This window comes from Hyposmocoma kahamanoa, unplaced genomic scaffold (genome assembly GCF_003589595.1).
Source record: "Hyposmocoma kahamanoa isolate Upper Pololo Valley unplaced genomic scaffold, ASM358959v1 210, whole genome shotgun sequence".
Taxonomy (NCBI): domain Eukaryota; kingdom Metazoa; phylum Arthropoda; class Insecta; order Lepidoptera; family Cosmopterigidae; genus Hyposmocoma; species Hyposmocoma kahamanoa.
In genome coordinates, this window is record NW_020653731.1 from 13612499 (window position 1) to 13634458 (window position 21960).

Sequence of the window (21960 nt, forward strand, 5' to 3'; positions counted from 1 at the left end):
CAAAAAATCGAAAACACCTAATGGGCATTGCAACTACGCCCGTTACCCTAAGGCTCAATTTATATTGCGGCGGACGGAATGGAAGCGAATTTCTGTAATGATTATTGTGGTTACCTATTAGTAGTCCGAAATGACATTTTCCAGAAATAACATTTGGTCGAAATTTCATAACCTCGAAAGTAATTTTGAGAGGAAAATGTTTTTTCTTTTAAACCTAACTTAACCTAACCGAACCTAATCGTATCTTTGCGATAAACATTCAACATATCCTGAAAGAACAACTGTTTCGTAATAATTCGGTTTTCAGTGCAATGAAAATTCGAACAAATGTTATTTCGAGCAAAAAATTCTCGAGTTTGTGATAGGTTACCGATTATTGTACGTAGTGTATTGAGCTTTATGGTCAATTGTGTTCGTACACACCAGATACGAGTCAAAAATCACGTCACGCGTCTTCCGGCGAATTCTCGCGCATTCCAGCGACCGCGGAAACGACGCTCCCGTTCCATTCCGTTCCACGGCAATGTAAATTGAGCTTAAGACATTAAGTAGACAAATCTCATTATTAGTGGTCCCAGTATTGGTTATTAAAACACAACTTTATTTCTCAACGAAAACTGACTGACTTTTCTAGCTAGTTTTACAAAACTAAATTAACGCACGTTTGAAAATTGGTCTCATCGACTCTGCGATAATTTCGGCCGTCTGTGGTCAGTGCTGTAACCGCAATATGTTTAAATAATGCATAATTAAGTAAACCTTTATTCAATAAAGCAGTATTGCAAAATTGCAAAATACTACGGTTATGAACTAAGCATAAAGCGACGAGGAGAGCAAGCGAAATTTTATCGTGAATATTTGATTGGGGTAAAATGGGTAGGTACTAAAAAAATTGACATAAGATGGTTGCGAATATTTTTTTTTACCAAAATGGTTGCTCAAAAATTTTTATTTATGTAAGATGGATGCTCTTAGATTTTAATAAAAGTCACGGAACGAACCAGCGGACCTCACGAACTTTTCTGTATGCTTGCGTCGTGTTTGTATTTGGTTTTTCAACGAATTTTTAGTCGTAGCGCCATCTATGAGAAATCTATGAAAGATTTATCGCCCAGTTAGTACCTTTACAGCTACCAGTCCTGGCGAGAGATGTCGCTATTCACTGTATTTTAAATTTTTATTGAATTGATTGATATTCAATTATTTTTTGTGAAATGACTCCACTAGTTTGTTATAATTATTAATACAAAGATCGAACACTCAGAAAAAATTCCTTCGATCCGGCCAGACGCTATACCAACTAAGCGTAATAGTACCAGTTTCCCGTTACATAGTCGATCTCGCTGTTTACATCTAGTCGTCTTTGCGATATAAAGGTCTGAGTTGCACTGCAACTGTTATGGGCAGGCGTGTCGGTTACCATCAGGCGTACTTGTTCGTCCCGTCTCTTAGTATCATAAAAAAAACAGGTCGAACGCCTTCTGGAGAATTCTCGCAGCTATCGTATCCAGTTTGTACGTTACATAATCGAAATAAAGTTAATTATCCTATGTACAATGTCGTTGCAATAATTAAATAGGTTATTTTAATACAGTTGCTCAAAACGTGGTGCCGATAGTTGGATTTTTCGCTCTAGTGCTTTTTACTTTTCCATTTTTTTAATTTACTGTTGTTTCAAGTCTTATACATAGATAAATATACAAGAGGTTGTATATTTATTTAATATTTATGTGATTTGTGACGTAAGTCATTAGTCATTAAAACTTATATTTACTTACAAACATCTTATTTGTTTAAATTGCATAGATGTTTTATAAAACAACGGGTTACATTTAAAATACCAAAATATTTTCTATAAAGATGGCTAATTGAGTATTAACAATGACCGGAGGTGAGTATTACGCCAGACCACTGCGCGCCGCGCCACTAAAATAGTAATTTTAATGTGACCGAATACTGGCAACAGTTGCCATTGTACTCTGAATTTTTATCAGACAGAAATAAAATGAGTTTTTTTTAATAAATACTGTTTTATTTTATTTTCAATGTAGTTTTTTCGCAATTGTATTAAAAAACGTCGTTTGATACACGTGCGGATTTGTCATTTTCAATTGTCTCGAGTCTTGCCTTACCTCGAGGCTCGTGAATAATAACTAAGTTTCCGCACTTGTATCAAAAATAACTATTATGGTGCATTATTGTTCCATTTGTACTCCTTTGCCAGTCCACTGTTCGTCTAACTTAACATTACAGTCCAAATCTCTCAACGCGGACTTTATATCGAACCCAAAATCTTTGTTAAACTTGTCGTATGCTGCGTTCAGCAAAGCCTCTATGCCGAGTTCGTGGAATTTAGAATTGTACTCTCGACACCGCGCTGTTAGGTTGCGAATTGCCCAGCAAGCGTTTTTCTGAAATAAAAAAATAGTTTTATAATGGATGCTAGGGAATCATTTGATTTAGTATAATGCAATGATTTCCAAAGTGATCTATATCCACCTCTCAGATTGGTTTATTACCCGTGGTCCAACTGCGTAGTCCAACTAGTTGGACCTGGGGAAAAAAACTTTGCCCTTGGTCCAACTAGTTGGGGGTTCCACTCCAAACTGATTTAATTTTCGATTTTGAAATGACTTTATTAAGAATCGATACAACCTCATATTGCGCATAACAGTGAGCGTTGAATTAATCACTTCGGAAAACGTATATAGTACAATTGGGGACACACACTGATTAAGTATACGATGTGAAAACACAATTCCTAAAAATTTTCACGATAGAAAAAATCCCCAACTTCGAAATTTTACAAGAAAACTATTATATATAATATATATAATGATTATTTTTGTATCACCTGAACTATTTTTAAAATGACTATAGTTTCGTTTGTAAAAAAAGAAAGCTAAAGACGGTGTCCCTGTCGCTCCTCCCAAGCAAAATATGTAGTACTGTAGAAGATAAACTGTCTTTTCAGAAGACACCTTTTGCAAAGGCGTTTTGTTATTATTTTTTAATAACTTATTATAGAATGTTCAGGTAGAAATTAGGTAGTAAATAGTTATATAAAAAAGTAAACTATATACTGCTAGTACCATGAAAAACGTAAAGTGGTCCAGCCAACCTTACGTCAGAATGGCTGGCCACTTTATTTCTTTAATATTTCCGTTAGCGCGAAGGTAGAAAATATGTTAATAAAGGTACTATAGTCCATCTGTTTAGGTACTTAAATAAATGTAAACAATCTTGAGATGTTTATTTAATGAAATATACATTTATAAAATGATTTTCCCTTACCTTCAAATACAAAATACAAATACTTAGCTTCATATGAAATTGCGTGTCTATTTTTATACCTATTGATTTGTAAAGCATGTGTTTCAATAAAAAGATGTATCAAGATTGTTTACATTTAGTTAAGTATCTAAACAAATGGACTATAAATAGTAGAAAACAGTAAGTAAATAATGAGCACAGTTTAATTTGTATATCTTGTTTGGTCCAGCCATCCTGACGGACACTAATATAAGCCATCATATTTTAGTAGGTCTACGCAAGCTACATACTAAGACGAAAAAATTACTTTAATCGTTAATATCTGTAGTGTTACTTGAGATATTAAAATAAACTTCAGATCCATGATCAATTGATTAAGCGATAAGAAACACAGGAATACCGTACTACTTAGTTCTTTATGTAACAAATCTCACCTGCACAGCTGAGTCATTGGGGTGTATCTTTAAGCACTGCACTATGCCCTCTGGAGCGCCACTGTCGAGGAATTGTTTACTATGACCAGGTTCACGTAGGGAGAGCGCTGCTATCGTTTTAAGGGTCAATGCTGTTGATATCGCGTTGTTCTGGAAGGTAATTGTGTACAATAGTAGAGCTATTCGAATTTTAATGTTATCTTTGACATATTGATTTAACTGCCTGCGTGGCCGAACGGTTACCATGCCGGACTGCCACGCAGAGGTTCCAGGTTCGATTCCCAGGACGGGAGAAATATACCCCTAAAACTCAAAGCCAAAGTCCATGACTCTTACAAAGAAGTCCGCCAAGAAGTTCCGAGTCGCCCAGAGGCACTTGAAGAGAGTAATATCATAACGCACTGCTCACTAGCCCTAGTCCCGATTTTTTCGTCTCATGCAATGAAATTATCCTTATAATAATAAATAAATAACGCACACGCTCAACATAGCCCCGCACTAGGGAAACCCTGTGTCGCGGGTGCCATGGACACAAGAAAAAGCAGAGTCTATCGGCATTTAAAAAAATTAGTTAATCTCATTCATTTTGTATGAAAAATATTTTATGAAATTCGTCCAACTTCTGCTGGCCCGATTTTTTGTCTCATACAATGAAATGATCCCTTCATGAAACTGAGTCGATCAGCACTTAAAAAAAATTTAATAAATTTTATTCCTTTTTATTGAAAACTAGCGTTTGAGCAAAAAATTTACTATGCGAAAATTGTTTTCACAAAAAAAGACTTAATGGTTCCTAAGAAAGTTTTCTTGTATCTTCTATGGTTTCGGATTTCCCCATAGTGTCCCATTAAAAAAAAAGCACTGTATACACACGTTACTTACAGAATGTCTAGTAAGAAGAGAAGTTACAATAGGCACAATGCCACTCTTCACAAGATCCCTTTTTACTTCGTCGTTACCAGCTAGGGCTGTTATTCTGTAAACAAAAGAACACCACTGTAATCGGTTAAACTTGAAAGCCAGTCTGAATTTGAGAATTGGTTACAAAAATTTTAAATACGTTTCAATAACTGCTCTATAAATGCTCCAACGCGGGTTGGGGGAATTCACACGATTTCAGAGGGCCGCGAACTAGTGATGCCTAAAATCGGTCTTGGTCTTGCAGTCTTAGCCACTTAGTAGCAGTAGAGCTCTTTGTGAAAGAGTTCGTCCAGGGAAGTATTGCCATGTGGGCGCAGCCCTAAACATCATTCAATCCGTTCATACAAGACTCACTCTCTCTTGAGACGCGCTTTGCAGCGATAACGTACCGTGCGCCGCGCCGGCGAGGCATTTAGAATCGAGTACAGCTGTGAACATTACAAATAGATGAAGTGCCGTGTAACATCCGAACAATATAGTGAATTATCGTAACCTTACCAAAGCCACCTTACCTATTTCTACTGCCAAGCAGTAATCAGTCAGCATTACTGTGTTCCGGTTTTGAAGGATAGCGCAATGGCAGTGCCCCTCAGATCTTTACGATTTAAAGTTCTGAGGACACTGCGATTGTTATGGACAGGCGTGTAGCTTACCATCAGGCCCACGACTTGTTCGTCCCGTCACTTGACATTATAAAAAAAAGACCAAGACCTCCTAATTATAGCGAGACCAAGACCAAAACCGACCGTGTAAATTTTGAGCAAGAAAGGACTGAGTCTGCGAATATGATAGCTTGATAAGTAACAATAGGTAAATGCAAGACCAAGACCAATTAGCGCTATGGTCCATCGAGTATAGCATGCGTCATCACTAGTGATCGGAATGGAGGGAGTAAATTTACCTAAAGTATGAACGTTTTCTTAGTATGGGTGTACCCGTTTCGTCTTCCTTTACTGTTTATTTTCTAAACATTCCAAAATATAAATTATCTCATGATTATTTTTTTAAATGGCTGAAGTATTTAAGTACGTAAGTATATATAGAAAACTAGAATATTAATTTTAAATTTTTATTGAATTGATATTCAATCATTTTTTGTGAAATTACTCCATTAATAAACAAGTGATATTATGGTATAAATTTAAAATACAGTGAATAGCGACATCCCTCGCTAGGGCCGGTAACTGTAAAGGTATCTAACTGGGTGATAAAACTTTTAAAGATTTCTCATAGATGGCGCTACGACTAAAATGTCGTTGAAAAGCCAAATGCAAAGACACGACAACAAAACACAGAAAATTTCGCGTGGTCCGCTGGTTCGTTCCGTGGCTTAATTGGTATAGCGTTTGCCACGGCATGCTAGAAGACATCGGTTCGAATCCGGCGGGATCGAAGAAATTTTTTCTGAGTGTTCGATCTTTGTATTAATAATTACAATATTAATTGTCTTGAGATAATAATTTGTCAATAATAATTAGTTGCCAATGTGATCAAATTTCAATAAATAATACATATTTTCAAATATAATCAGTTCCGAGAAGTACCGGAATTTGTACATAGAAGGTAATGTCCACATTATTCTTTAGTTTAGCTAAATTAACCCCTCAATTCCGGATACTCATCATATATCACAAAAAAGCTATGCAAACCTGCTTTTCAATAACTATATTATATTTACTTCGTGTTGTGGTGCGATATGTTAAGAGTTTGTCCAGGGAAGTACTGCCACCTTACCTATTTCTGCCGCCAAGCAGTAATGTCACCATTACTATGTTCCGGTATTGAAGGGTAAGGGCGCTGGTGAAATTACAGGCACATGGGACTTGTCAACTTATGTCTCAGGATGACGGGCGCAGTGGCAGTGCCCATAACATCTTTGCGATTTAAAGCTCTGAGTGGCATTGTAAGTGTTATGGACAGGCGTGTAGCTTACCATCAGGCGCACGACTAGGTCGTTCCGGCACTTTATATTATACAAAAAAAAATTTTAAAATTGTTCTCTTTTTCGCATTAAGGCGAAATGGTATCATTATAGTTATTGTAAAAAAGCTCATATATAGAGGACTCTAAAGTATTTATTACGGAACACTGAAGAGAAAATTACTTTCAAATATCTTCAGAGGTTTCCTAGGCGCTCTGTATATGTAAAAATAACTCTTTTTAGAGCTTACTGCCGGCATTTTTAGGCAGTTGTACTGTGGACCAACATCACACAGCGAGCGTACAACATCTTTAGGGTTCTGTTGAGGCTTCCTCGTTTTTGCAGCGTCTCTGGCATGCGCAAAAAAGTACGTCACAGATGTTGCAATGGCATGAGAGTGCCAATGATACCCTGAGGATGATAGCAGGAACAATGGACTCGGCGGTATTCCATAGGTTCACCGTGTTACACGTTAATAACAATCGAATGAAGCAGATTTTTCCGTAAATGTACGAATAGAGCAAAAAAATAATAATTTTGCGGATTTTTGTGACTTTTTTATCGAGCGAAGTTTAGTCGTGTTTCGGGTCTTCATCATCAATAAAAAAACAAGTTGAATTCGTATTTTTAACTAACTTCAAAAAAAGGATAAGGTTCTCAATTCGACACATCGCAGTGTGGCAAATTAGGGATGAATCAGGGTTTAATGGATTTCACCCACTTTCCGTTTATATTTCAAAAAATTTGGCAAATAGATATTATTCCACAAACATTTGAGATTGGTTTTTCACAAACATTTGAGATTGGTTTTTTTAAAGTTCTAATGTCGAAAAACTGATTTTCTGATTGGAATACATCAAAACCTCAATTTTGGGTCACAATTCACCTTATAATCCTTGCCTCACATACTTACGACATTTAAAGGCGTTTTATTAGATCGATGTTGCTTGGCAATACTAACAACTTTGTTCATCAACGTAACATTGTGTCCTAGTAACCAATTTTGTTTCATCAATATTCATTGACCTATTTTCAAACATTGCTTTGGATGTTTTAGTGACCACATCTATTTCTCTTTATCTTCTTATTAAAGGAACAATATCTTAAAGTTAAAAGTGAAGCAAAATGTCAACAGCACAAAGAGGTGACTATCTATCGTTTGGTACAAGAAACTATGCGTTAACAACTGTACCTGAATGGGATACACACAATAAAAGAATTCTAAAAGGAGATATCATCGGAATAACAGATGATAACACCTCAATAACAAAGAACTGCATTGTAAAAGTCAATCAAACTGCCTGTAACGATTTTGATGACAGCACAGATCAATTAAAACATCGCGCGCGTCATATTAACTATTGGAAAGCGGAATTAGAACGTGCTATAAGGGATATTAATGCTGAAATCATTGTTTTAGAAGATCAAAGGCAACAGCTTAAGAATGCTATGGATACTTTGAAAATTCCTGAATATATTAACGAAGAATGTTTAGATATGAGAAATAATAGAATGCAATCTGATTTAGTCTACGACGAACCGCAAGAAGCCTTGTTTTCCGAATCAGCATTGATTGATAACGTAAAAAGAATACATAGAGATATGTTAAGAGAAATAGAGAAGCATTTGGATACGAATATAGCTGCAAAGGAAGCTTTGGAAAGGGATTGGAGTAACAAACACTTAGCATACAAATATGAGACTGCTAATTCTCATTTGAAATTCAAATCTGTTAATGTTAAAGATTCAGCTGGATCGACGAGACTAGCAGATGGACAATCTGATGTACAGTTGTGGGAACAGTATACTGTAAGCGCTTTGGATCAATTTAAAAATGCGATTGACAACTCTAAAGCTTTAAGAGCTAAAGTTGAAGGTACATTGATAAATACAGCTAGAGATCTAAGATGTCAGGATGTAAGAGTGAATAAGGTCTTGAGTGAAAGAATTGCAAGGACGCAGCAAGTGAAAATTGATTTGGAAAATCAACTAAAATTGACGTTGTCAAAAATTGCTGAAACGGAGAATATATTGGAGACGTTACACGAGGAAAGGATGAAGGTTTCGCAAAGACTGCAAGTTGCTCAAACGAGATTGAATACTAAGAGTATAAGACCGAACATCGAAAATTGTAGAGAAGGATCTTTGATAGCGTTGATTGAGGAAGTGAGAGATCTGAATAATAGTATGAATTTATTGGAAAAGAGGGCGGTCGAAACGCAAAAGCTGAGAGTTGGTCTGATACATGAAAGGTCTCTGTTGGAGAACGAAATAATTGTAAAGAATAAAACCTTATTTATTGACGATAAACGTTTGTTATGGGTACGATCGCATTATCAATCCGCTGAGAAAATGAGTGGATATTAAATAAATTGGGCAATTGAAACCTTACAATTGTCACGTATAAGTGCAAATTCCAATTCCAATACATGGGACAAAAACAAAGTAATTTTTTGGCAACATCATCAACATAAACGACAATATTTTCGTGAATAAGAACAAACCCGCATAGTGACAGAATAATGTAAAAATGACGTAAATTATTACGATATTTAATTTTCACAATATCCAGTGAACAAAAGTAAGCAAACAAAAAGTTTCTTTTTATAACAAAAGATCAAACCAAATAATCAAAAGTAAATAACTTAATTTGGTTTTAATTTGTAACTTGTTTAATGTAAGATTTATAACTTATAATATAGAAATGTCATGTAATCAATATGGTTTGATTATATAGAAATTATAATTCATGTCTAAAGACTTTTTTACTAAAATAGTAAGGTTTTAACTAGTCAGCTTAATATTATCTACTGGGCCTGTATCCTAACCTAAAATATGTGAATGACAGAGAATTGAGTCCTTCTTCATATAATGTGAAACCAGCAATTTTAACCCTCAATATATTAATATTAAAAAAATAAGGATCGAATTAACATAGGCGCTTAAGCACGTCCAGGATTGAACACAAAATGCATGCTTATACGGTAGTGCTTATACAGTGTTTCTTTTTTCGTTTACTGGTATTCAAGACTTTTACCGGTGCATTGTAAATTCTACCTTATCTACATGCGTTTGTGGATAACTAGTCTGTCTTTGGAAAAAAGTATATTGCACGAGATTTGTGGTAGGGAAAAATCACTTCTTATAGACACAAGACTATATTTACACTTAAAAAATTTTATCCATTTTGCATTAAAGATATATACAGGGTGTAAAATAAAAGATGCGAATGTATCATCAATTAAAACATCGATCGACGTAACTTGCAATTGTGACTAATTATTTTTTTTACATCACTATGTAGAATTAGAAATTCCGAATAGATCTATGTAAAAATGCTTTTTCCGTCAAAATTTATAGTTACATGTCAGCAAGTAAATTTAAAAAAAATGTATTATTAACACATCAAGCTCTTAAGTTTTCGCGATTGTACACATTGGAAATAAAACTATCGTATAGTTTTCGGATTAAAAATAGCGTATATTTGTTTTCTCAAACAAAACAACATTTCGTGGTCTTTACAAGTCCGACAGTCATGGCTTTGGATTGCTGAGAGTCAAAATGAAATATTCGCGAATAAGATCCGAAAAAATTGTTTCTTTATCAATATAAAAATTACTTTTTTAAAAAAGTTCAGTTCTTATAAGATTTAGGACAAAATTTTCTATCATAGTAACTCGTTTCTTACTGGTAAATGTCAATTACTGGATGTTAATTGGTGAGATACGATTACTGGTTAGTTAATAAGAGGATTTTTGGTGTTCATTACTACGAGATTTAGGGAGAATATAGCTTAGGTTTTTTTGGTAACAATTATGATAGCTTTGAAGGGAGCTAGTGAAATTACAGGCAAATGGGACTTGTCAACTTATGTCTCAGGGTGACGGGCGCAGTGGCAGTGCCCCTCATATCTTTGCGACTTAAAGCTCTGAGTGGCACTGCAACTAATATGGACAGGCGTCTACCTTATTATCAGGCGCACGACTTCTTCGCCCCGTCACTTGATACTATATGAAAAAAAAAAGCTTTTTTATGAAACATACTACAGCATAATCTTTCTTGAGATATGTAAAACAAAAAAGTTATTTCAAACTTTTTTTTAAACTTAAATACACTTCGCTTAAAATGTCGCTCATAGGTGCCATCACCCTAAATTGTTATATTCGTGTATAATTCGCTTTTGAAAGCTGAGTACGAACGAAGGTACTACAGTAATGACATAATTATGTCAGTTAATCTAAGGAATAATAAAAATATAGGGAACATAAATTTACGTCAAATATCTGTTATCATGAATAGTACGTAACTGGTTGGAATGTTGTTGAACCCTTTTTTATTACGTCTCTGTACACTCCTATACTTGTACTTTTATGTGTGAATAAATAAAATTTTCTAAAATTATTGTGACGTAATTTATTTTTCAACACACTTGCTCTTAAACAGTGCCATGACATGCAGGCAAAGTCGACTTATTCATTACTTTACCGTCCTAGGGCAGTAATAGATTTATAATTTTATTTATACTGTACTCTCTTATACGCCAAGATTTGTATGCACAAAAAATCTGAATGTATTGCGCACAAACTTCAAGTATAGAAAAAAAACTGAACATTTGCATTTTACTATATTTTACTAAATTTATTTTGTAAATTCAAATTCTGCAGTATTTCTATAATTTGGACATTATTTAATATCTAATACGTAATTACTTTATATCTAATACGTCGAGGCTGCATGTGTCTATAACATTTTACTTCGAGTTGTATTATCTATATAGCTGGCAATCTGTTTGAAAAAAACCCGCCACTTCGAAGATTGGTAAATGTTATGTTGTGAAGCGATATTTCTTCACATAAGAAATAAATTATCGTTGTATCAATTTCCTCGCAAATTTCTAACAAACTCTCGTAATTTCTTATTTGCCGACCTTAATACACAATGTACTAGTATTTTTTATGATTATTAATCATAATGATCAGAGCATCGCTCTATCAGTAATCGCATAGATCTGAGGCGTACTTCCACAGTACTCTAAGACACAGTCCCATGTGCCTTTAGTACTAAGTGGTGAACCACGGGAAGAAATGATTGCCCGTGATATCCCCAGGTGAACCAGTCAGGTAGCCCACGGCCAAGAAGCGCTTGAAAATATTAGGGGTTAAAGTATGAAATTGCCGTTTTATTGCAATAGGTTCTTTGAATTTTCATAGAATCTTCATGGTTTGAGGTTTTCGAATGAAACTTTTTTCAAATGGTTTCTGTGATTTTTTTTTTTTAAATTTGAAACATTTGAATATCGACTTTCAATTGTTTTTGTTATTCAATTTAGACAAGAAAGATGGATACTGCGAAAATTCGAGTGATTTTTGAATACGAGTTCCGACGCGGAACTAACGCGGCAGAAACAGCCCGCAATATCAATGCTGCGTTTGGAGAGGGGTCTACTAATGAACGCACCGTGCGATTTTGGTTTAAACGCTTTCGTGATGGAAATTTCGACTTAAAGAACGAGTCACGAGGAAGACCGCCCACACAGGTGAATAACGATGAATTAAGAGAGATAGTGGAAGCCGATCCCAGTCAAACTACCCAGGAATTAGCGGCATGGTTTAACGTTACCTTACCCACAATATTGACTCACTTGCGTCAAATCAATAAAATAAAAAAATACGAAAAATGGGTGCCTCATGATTTGACTGATCTGCAGAAAGAAACGCGTGTTGAAATTTGTGTTGCCTTGTTGAACCGGTACAGAAATGAAGGAATATTGGATCGAATTGTAACATGTGATGAAAAGTGGATTCTTTATGATAACCGGAAAAGAAAAATGCAATGGCTGACCCCAGGTCAAATGCCACAACAGAGTCCTAAAGCAAAACTTACCAATAAAAAGGTAATGGTAACTGTTTGGTGGTCTCAGCATGGTGTTATTCACTATAGTTTTCTCCGATCTGGTCAAGCAATAACGGCAGATGTCTATTGTGCCGAACTCCGAACCATGTTGACAAAACTAGCAGTAAAACAGCCCCGACTCATGAATCGATCTTCACCATTATTGCTCCACGACAACGCGAGACCTCACAAAGCACGAGAAACCATTTTGAACCTTCAGGAACTGCAGTTAGAAACCATTCGTCATCCTCCGTATTCACCAGACCTTGCTCCAACGGACTACCATTTTTTTCGTGATTTGGACAATTATCTACGTGACAAGAAGTTTTCTTCCCAGAAGGCAGTACAAAATGCTTTCACACAGTTTGTGCAGTCTAGATCGTCGGAGTTCTATCGCAAAGGCATTAATAACCTTCCCATTAGATGGCAGCAATGTATAGATAATAATGGCAACTATTTTGATTAAATAAATTTGTTAAAAATTTAAAAAATAAACAATTTAGATTTTCAGTACAAATCGGCAATTTCATACTTTAACCCCTATTATTATTGGTTGCTAAAACATCGTTCCGTCTTAGTAAACGTATTTTAATAAATGTAAAGTTGAATGGTCCAAAAAAGTATACTTGTCTTATCTTGATTATGTATTCGGTTACTATACTTACAATTTATTCGCCTGTTGTGCTACAACGGAATTATCATAATTGTCAGTCAGCACAGTAAATAAAGAATTCACGCCAATGTCAGACGCCATCTTGCATAATTCATGTCTCACCAGTAAGGTGGCTATGGTCAACATTAACTCTGACACTAGTGGTGGCTTCGTGTTATCTGTGGACGTAAAACGAACTTACATTGAATAGGTTACTCTGTTCGATTATTTATAGTGTTAGTTGGTCTACTTATCAGATTTTAATAAATATTTTGGTGTTATTAGTTGGGGCTGCGCGAAAGGAGTTCCCTCTACATATGGCGCGTACTCTAAATCTTACATCGATTGGCAAATCCTTTCACCACTCTGGCAAACGTATTCCGTAGTTTTGGGCTAACAGTCTATACCATCGATACGTCAAGAAGAACAAATATTTTTATTATTATAGGTACAAAATCGCTCAAACAGCGCCTGTTTGCTAGGCCGGGGCTAACTACTCTCACAACTGAGTACTGAGCTACGGAACGAAACATCAGACCTAACGAATTTCTCTATATGTGCTTGTGAGAGATCTTTGTTTTAGGTTTAAACGACTTTTTACCGTGGCGCCATCTGTGAGAAATATATGAAAGTTTTTTCTACACCATAATTTCAAACTAATGGAGTATTTGACAAAAAATATAGGTTAGGAAAACATTATGATATTCAATAAAAAAAAAAATCGCAATTATTTTTATGTTAATTTGTAGCACCAATATTTTTTCAACTTTTACGAAGGGATATTTTTTTTATACCCATTGTAGAATAGTTTTATTGTAGATTAATGAAATATGTATTCATACATAATAAATAGTATCGTATGTGGCCACTAGATGGCATTGTATTGCATAGAATATTGGTGACAAATAGATGGCGCTATTCACAAATGCATAATGTTAAATTGCAATATCAGTTTAATTCGAAGGAAAGGTTTACTACCAACTATGTTCAATTTTGTAGATCGTTAAAATAATTATTCACACTTATTATTTTAAGTATTTGAATGTAAAGAGTATTCATTTTGACTTAATTTTCTCATCAGCCAATCTCCGGCCGTTTCCGCCACATACCACCCTGCTACTAAAAAGTACGGTTGAGTGGATGGACAAAGTGGCGGAATCGGCCGGTGTGTGCAAGAGTCCGAAAGGCTAGACGAGCAAATTACTTTCATAAAGTGATTGTACTACATTATTGAGGAACGTGTGATCAGTTACGGAAAATATAGTAACATTTCTTATCAACTTGGTATTACTTCACGTCCACGAAGAGTGCTGCAACACCATATATTACAAATAGCGTTTGGTAATTACCTACATGTGGATAATTCCGCATATTACAATTTGGGGATTTTTTGAATATTTTTCAGAAAAAAATTCAGAACACAGCAAAAAAATATAAAAAATTGTATTTTTGAAAAATACCTTATTTTGGGGAAATTTTGCATGACTTTTTAAGGAATCAATTTGTCCATTAATGAGAACAATATTTTAAATCCAGAAAGTAATGAGTTATTCCATGCAAGTGTTTGAATATTATAATATACGTACTCGACTAGAATGTGTGTGTCACGCTGTGCTTTCGACTTTCTAATGCGTACGACAAAAGTACGGAATATACCATTCATTAGATGTTACGCATTATATTGAAACAGCTTTCTATAATATTCTTTTTTTTTATCTATCAAAAACGTTGTTTTTGTTCCAATTTTTTTGTAAAATCCTTGTCATAGTTACGAATACCAGTTGCAAGTGATGGCGCCTTTTTCTTACAGCCTATATAACAAATTTGGATAAAAAAAATGGATTAATACCTTTCAATAATGCCATAAGCGGTTCCAATAATAGAACACCAAGTTCCCTCGCATGTTCGTGTGCTCTTCCAAATTCAACTCTGATGTCGTCATCTAGGGTAAACTTTCGTATGACTTGCAAACATTCGCTTATCAACTGTAAGAAATCTTTTTTTAATATTTTGCTCTTTAACTATACTAGCGAGAGAAGTACTTTAGTTTGGTCATTTTATATGGTCCAGGGGAGATTGTGTCGATTTCACATAAAAAATACTTTTCGTCCTTTTATTTTTATAGATGTGGTCTAGGGTTATCGAGACTGGGGGTCCGGAGCAGCCCTATACTATCACCCAAGGCAAAATTTACATTTGATTTATTTTGATATAATTAACATTGACTGCTTCTATCATACTTATTAATAGGCTGTTCATAGTAGTTGCAGGCACTGCCACAGCGTTCGTCACCCTGAGACATAAGCTGACAACTCCCATGTGCCTGTAATTTCACCAGCACCCTTACCCTTCCAAACCAGAACACAGTACTCTACTGCAGCTGTTATGGACAGGTGTGAAGCTTACCATCAGGCGCACTAGTTTGTCCCGTCACTTGATATTATTAAAAAAATAAACAAAATAATAGGATTAGGATTTTTTTATTAGGATTTTTTCATTAGGATTCTAAGGTGTGCGTGCCAAAATATATCTAGCAGTCCACAGCCGAACATAGGCGTTTTTAAAGTATTCAATAATGTTTGGTCAGCCTTCCTTATCCAGCGAGTCCTCATTACTCGGTTCAGCAGGTTTAGCAATAACACAAATAGGCAAAGCTCGCTTGTGTAGAGATAGTTTTTTTCCTTGTCTGCTGACTATAGTGATGTTACAGCAATACCGTGTGTAATTAACATGGTCTCATGTAGAGATAATTCTGTACGCAAGTAAATTGCTACGTCACATCCTTTTCCGGAAATATTTTTTTAAGACACCACGTGACGGGACGACCTAGTCGTGAGTCGTCTGTCCATAACAGTTGTAGTACCATTCAGAGGTTTAAATTACAAAGACCTGAGGGGCACTGCCACTGCGCTCGCCACCTTAAGACGTAAGTTGTTAAGTCCATGAGCCTGTAATAAAAAATAACAAAACCGATGCTCACATTACTGCATAAATAGGCAAGGTGGCAGTGCTTCCCTGGATAAACTCTTTCATAAAGAGTTCTACTGCTACTAAAAAGTATCAAAAGTGGTGCCCTAAAAATCTGCTGATTTATTTATTTTATTTTATTTAAACACTTTATTGTACCACAAAGTAACTTACAAATTTTCAGAAACAATTTAAATATTTGTGTACAAAGGCGAGCTTATCCCATAAAGAGATTTCTTCCAACTAACCTTTGAAAATCTGAGAGGACAGTTGGTTTTTGGGGTGGCACTAAAAATAGATAAGTAAAGAAATGAAATATACTATACTCAATAAATACACAGATAAATTTAATAAATCAAATGTACATACGAATATATATATATTAAGTAATGTTGATACATTAATACATACAAAGTCTATAATAAATTGAATGTACAAAAAAAAAAGTAAAAACATAAAATATATTCTTGTTTAAAAAAACTAGCATACGAATAGTACCTTTTGATTTTTACTGGAAAGCAAAATTTTCAATCTAGCTGCAATGTTCTTAGCAAACAGTCTTTGTCTGTTTATTTCATGTTTTATACAACAATTTGTTACCCATTGTAGAGTAGCTATTAGGACTTCTTCATTCTTTGTTTCTTCTAGAATTCTGAAAAAAGAATCTGTACCTAGAAAATAATTTTTAAACCACACGTAAAGACACCTTATAATTGGGTATCAAGGGGGTTAATTAGTCTTCAAACTGATACATCAAGTTAGGATAACTATTTCTATTGTGACCATTTCCCGTTACGACCAACTGGAGTAACACACTTTAAATCGGTAGGGAGTGTTCTAGATAGCATTCTGGAATGAATTCTATAGGTTTGGTATTCATAACATAGAGAATTCACTAGCTTAAGATAAGGTTGATGTGAAGTTGTTTGATACATGTTATCATTGTCTCTATTTCGATAAAAAATCCGTAATCATAGCAGGTTGTAAAGAAAATCCTGAAGATTTTTATTTCAGTTGACCTTGATACGGAGTGGCGACCATTATAGATTAATCACTGGTTGCAGTAATTAAGTGCTGCATGGACCCTGAATCAGTCTCCATAAACTTTTGTAAGACAAGACATTTGTAATTAGACAGGTCATAAGACTATGTGTACACGTTTCTAATAAAAAATCTTTTTTTATATATATATTATATAAAAATTTTATAAGAGGTATATAGATACCATTTAAATTACATATAAGCCGCTGGATTTAATCTTTTTAAATATTTATTTCTAAATTCAGCAATACAGGGTGTACATGCAATGATAAAATAGCAATTGTGGTGACTTTCACTGGTGAAATTACGGACACATGAGACTTGTCAACTTATGTCCCAAGGAGACGGGCACAGTGACAGTGCCCCTCAGATGTTTGCAATTTAAAGATCTGAGTGGCACTGCAACTGTTATGGACAGGCGTGTAGCTTATCATCAGGCGCACGACTTTGTAGTAGATATAATAATAATAATAAATCTTTACTACATACAACAGAGATCCATGAAGTGTCAGTAACAAAAAAAGCTTATAATTAGGTTAGTACTTAAATTCTACTACAGATTTTGTGGTTGTTATTAAGTGCCGCATCACGGGGCACTCACTCCTATCCGCGATAGTCTTCAATAGGTCGTTGCTGCTGTTACGTATTCTGTTTAATAAAGACGCCGATTTCTTCCGTAAGTGTGCCATGAAGCTGTCGACGCGAGCTTCAGCAAACATGGCAAATGCGCTACAGAATCGTGGCAGCCGCAGCAGCGTCCTGAAGGCGTTGTTATATTGCATACGCAGGACTCTGAGCGAGCTTAGGGTACAGCTGGCCTACAAGGCACCCGCGTCCAGTGGTGTGCAATAGGCTCTAAAAAGAGTGACTTTCACCTCCACCGTACATCGAGCAAACCTGCGAGTCAGCATGTTCGCCAAAACCGACAGTGCCCTGCGCTCGCGTTCCATGTCCATATAGTCCTTGAGGTCGTCGGCAATTTAGTGTCCTAAATATTTAAAGTGTGATACTCTCTTTAATGGAATTCCATTGAGCATTATAGGCAACACATTTCAAGACTCTTCTTGCCGGCAGCCCCAAAGACCATGTACTCAGTCTTTTTGACGTTATAAATTAGTCCATGCGAGGCAGCACATTCCTCACATACTAGAATCAATTTTTTTAATAAATAATATAAATATAAATTAAAAAAAATTGTTTTTCTGGTATACTCAATCAATCTCAATGTATGGACAACGGCACATCAGACTACAAATTTTTGTTCGAAAATCGCCTTCAGTACAACGGAACAACATACGTCAACATGTAGCTTGATAGTCAAAGTCAAAGATCATTTATTCCATAGGTAAAATAAATTTACACTTGACAACGTCACATTTACATTACATTAAGCTACTGCCTCTGTGGCTGAACGGTTACCGTGCAGGACTGCCACGCAGAGGTCCCAGGTTCGATTCCCGGGCCGGGAGAAATATTTGTATGGCCTACATTTATTTCTCTCGTGAGTTTGGGTGTAATTTGTGGTCTATGTGTGTGTCCATGGCACCCGCAACACAGGGTTTCCCTAGTGCGGGGCTATGTTGAGTGTGTGCGTTATTATTATTATTACTGCTTGTTCACTATGCTGACTTCCCTGAGAAGAACGAGCAAGAAACTAGGGATTGCTCTTTTCAAATAAACTTAAATGCTATGGAATACACTTTGAATCAAATTTGTGTGGATTCTGGAGCCGTGTCGTCTTTCCATACATCTTTATCTAACACATAGTCTTCAATTTTGTAATGTGACTTTACGATCAAAATATTTTAAATGTAGTTTTTAAACTTAGGAAATGATAAATGATAAATATGCTGGCATGTGTACAAACGAACTATAACCATTGAGCATTTAAGCAAAAAACTTTATCCCAATGAATTTAAGCTTATGATACTCATAGTATAGGAAATAGAATAGTCTGAAACCAGAAAACTGTTCCACGTAATTACCTCATAATCAAATCAATACCATGATCATCCAGCAAGTCAGGCTGCGTATCCATCAATGCTGTCAAACAGTTCAGGGTTTCAACTACAATTCTCTTGTCAACCTCGTTATCTTTATGATATTGCTTATATCTTGCTTCTAACAGATCTATGAGTATTTTGTAAACGCCGTCTTTACCCGCACGGACACGGTGAGCTATGTCTTTGTTGCATTCTGCCTGTAAAAATATAAATAGAATAGAATTTTTTTGAATTTATAGGATGAAAGGCTAAAAAAAATTGGAAATGTCTATAGGCAGCAGTACTGTCTATAGACATTTGCAATTTTTTCTTCTGCTTTTGTATTGCATCTCCTATGCTGGTGATTGCACTAGCTCTCTCTAACCTACTGTATGAAGCATAGGAGTTTAGCATTGCAGTATGTGTATTATAAATAAATAAAATTCACACTCATAATCTATCTCACTGTATTGCGGGGCCATGGACACACAAAAAAATAACCACAAATTACACCCAAACTCATGAGAGAAAAAAATGTAGGCCGTACAAATATTTTTCGAATCTAAACCGGCCACAGAGGGAGTTAAAAGGTAGGACAGTGATACCCCTGGCCAGAGGTGACGCATATACAATTTAATCAACAAAAAATGTTATAGGAATATGACAGAGAATAAGAAGGTGACCTATTCACCTTAAGATTATCTTATAAGACATATAAATACTTATTAGACCTTATAAGATTTTTGTTTAAAGGTAAAAATTGAAAAGTTAAGATGGACGATGATCAAAAGAGCAACTAGGTGGAGCCACTTGAAGGCGATACTGGATCAGAAGGACTTTATCAGTAGAGTAATGACTGATAAAGTGGAGCCAAACGTTTTCTCAAAACTTCATTCCAAAAAAACATTATAGTACGGATTTGTCTGATTCACTAGTCAATCACAGACAGTCTTAAAAAGATATCTACAGCTTAAGTTACAGTGGAGGAAGGTAGTGGTTTTTTTTTTTGGATTTTAGGCCACCCCAACAGTAGCAGGTGAGCTTGCGAAAGCTGAAGTCAGGTAAGTTTTCAACAGCCCCAAACCTGAAACAGGTATTCCAGACAGCTTAGCTAAGCTCATCCTCTAGGATCAATGTATGTCCAAGACCATAGGCTTCTACCCAGATATCTCAGGAAGCATATATACATTGATTTTAATGTTACTCAAAATAATTTACTTTACCTTCAAAATATCCAAGTGTTTCAAAATCTCATCATCCTCATCACTCTTATTAAGTTCTTTCAATTGAGCCACAGTTGTAGACACAAGACGATCATCTCCACTACCCAGGCATAAGTCTTTCATTATGTTTGACAGGTCTACACCCTGAAAAATGCATGTCATTACTGTTAATGTAATTACTCCATCTATAGAGTTTTTAAACTGTGTAGTGAATAAAAGCACTTTATATAAACATGCTAACTTTAGGCAATAAAGACATTGTGTAAAACTTAATACATGTTATCCTAGTCATAACATTGCTCCGTGTCTAGATACTGTTTAATATGGAGTAACTGGTTGGTTTCTGTCTGACAACGTCATAATGCTGACAGTCAGTATGTAACACTCTTAAGAAGTACACATTGTCAGTGTTTTGTAGTAAGCAACATTTCGTAGACTTTTCAGGGGAGCATGTTTCGAGGCAGATCACCTACTAGATGGTCAGACGATGTCTTTGGGTGGACGGAGGATTGTGGATGTGATTCGCACAGGACCGATTGACCTGGCATGTAAAAGAGGAGGCCTACACCCAGTAGTGAGTGTTAACAGACTGAGATGATGATGATGTGTTAGGTTTAAAGGAACGTTTTTAAATGTTGACGTAATGTTTTAAAATTCATATTTAGTTTTAATTAAGTTTCTAAATTGAATTTGTACATTAGATGCACAGTTTCGCTTGTTATATTCTCCGAGGCATATTTTACATATATTCTACTTTTTAACATTGTGCTCAAATAGAAGAGTTTAATTAAAAACCAATTAGATTTCCTAAGGTAGTAGCGTAATTTAAAAGCACCGGAAATTCGCAAAAAACCTTAAGGAATTGTTATTAACTTTATTCTACTCGCTGTTTGCATTATCTGTTTCTTTGTTTAATAGTAACTTGATAAATACCTGGGCCTCAAACTGAGCTATTGCCTCCTTTATAGCTTCCTCAGCACTCATGTCGAACTCCTCCATATTTTCTTTCACAACTTCATCGTAGGTATCTTGTGTTATTACTCGAACCATCTTTACAGTTTGGACTGAAAGTTAAATTTATTTTTGATGTAAATAAATTGAAAATTCAAAAGAATTTCTATTATTTTGTCGCATGCGGTGAAATGACTCGCCGACCATAAAAAAAACAGTATAAGACAAATGTCAACTGTCAAAGTCAGGAAGTGCGTCCCGAAAGATTTTAAATTTTGTGTCTTATAACTGTATACTAATAATTATAACATAGTTAAGTGATTTTTATGTTAATAATTTTTTCCGCACTACAATGCGTAAAAAGTAAACAAACGAGGAAACGAAGCAAAGAGGAAGAAACTACCAATACAATTTTCGCCGTCATCTAAAAAGAAAACCTGTGTATTACATTTGAAATCTAAATATCAAATGAAGTTTTTGAGCACACACGATATTTTTTTACAGAATACTGCATGTTGTGTGTTCAAAAACCGATATGGTTTTGATTTGCTTTAAATTTTATTTAATAAGATGCAGTTCTTGAAAAGAATTAAAAAATTGAATGACTTTTATAATAAAATTGGGAAGTAGTTTAATTATTCAAAAAGATGTAAAAAGTGATGAATAAATTTGTATTAGAGGATTGAGTGTACTGACAGTTGGT

The 21960-nt window shown here is 35.2% G+C and overlaps 1 protein-coding gene across 2 annotated transcripts; it reads right to left on the minus strand.

The window, feature by feature from the left end:
* Positions 1 to 2127: 2127 nt before the first annotated feature.
* Positions 2128 to 21367, minus strand: LOC113227472 (armadillo repeat-containing protein 6 homolog). 2 transcript variants are annotated; one of them, XM_026460409.1, is made up of 9 exons: positions 21240 to 21367; positions 20307 to 20450; positions 19087 to 19301; positions 16559 to 16712; positions 14943 to 15078; positions 13107 to 13272; positions 4590 to 4683; positions 3708 to 3857; positions 2128 to 2411 (listed from the first exon to the last, which is right to left on the minus strand). In XM_026460409.1, exons 1-9 carry the CDS (start codon positions 21354 to 21356, stop codon positions 2196 to 2198), a joined length of 1392 nt encoding a protein of 463 aa, XP_026316194.1. In that variant the 5' UTR covers positions 21357 to 21367; the 3' UTR covers positions 2128 to 2195. The 2 variants fall into 2 exon arrangements, with proteins under 2 accessions (XP_026316194.1, XP_026316193.1); XM_026460408.1 differs by having other exon boundaries at positions 13107 to 13290.
* Positions 21368 to 21960: the final 593 nt, after the last annotated feature.

Bases quoted from the DNA above. Each gene is read 5' to 3' on its own strand.
- LOC113227472 (XM_026460408.1), bottom strand. From the start codon at position 21,356: ATGGTTCGAGTAATAACACAAGATACCTACGATGAAGTTGTGAAAGAA. The intron at 19,302-20,306 runs GTAAAGTAAATT...ATATTTTTACAG, and splicing joins AACACTTGGATATTTTGAAG to GCAGAATGCAACAAAGACAT. The intron at 16,713-19,086 runs GTAATTACGTGG...TTCTTTTTTCAG, and splicing joins GGTATTGATTTGATTATGAG to AATTCTAGAAGAAACAAAGA.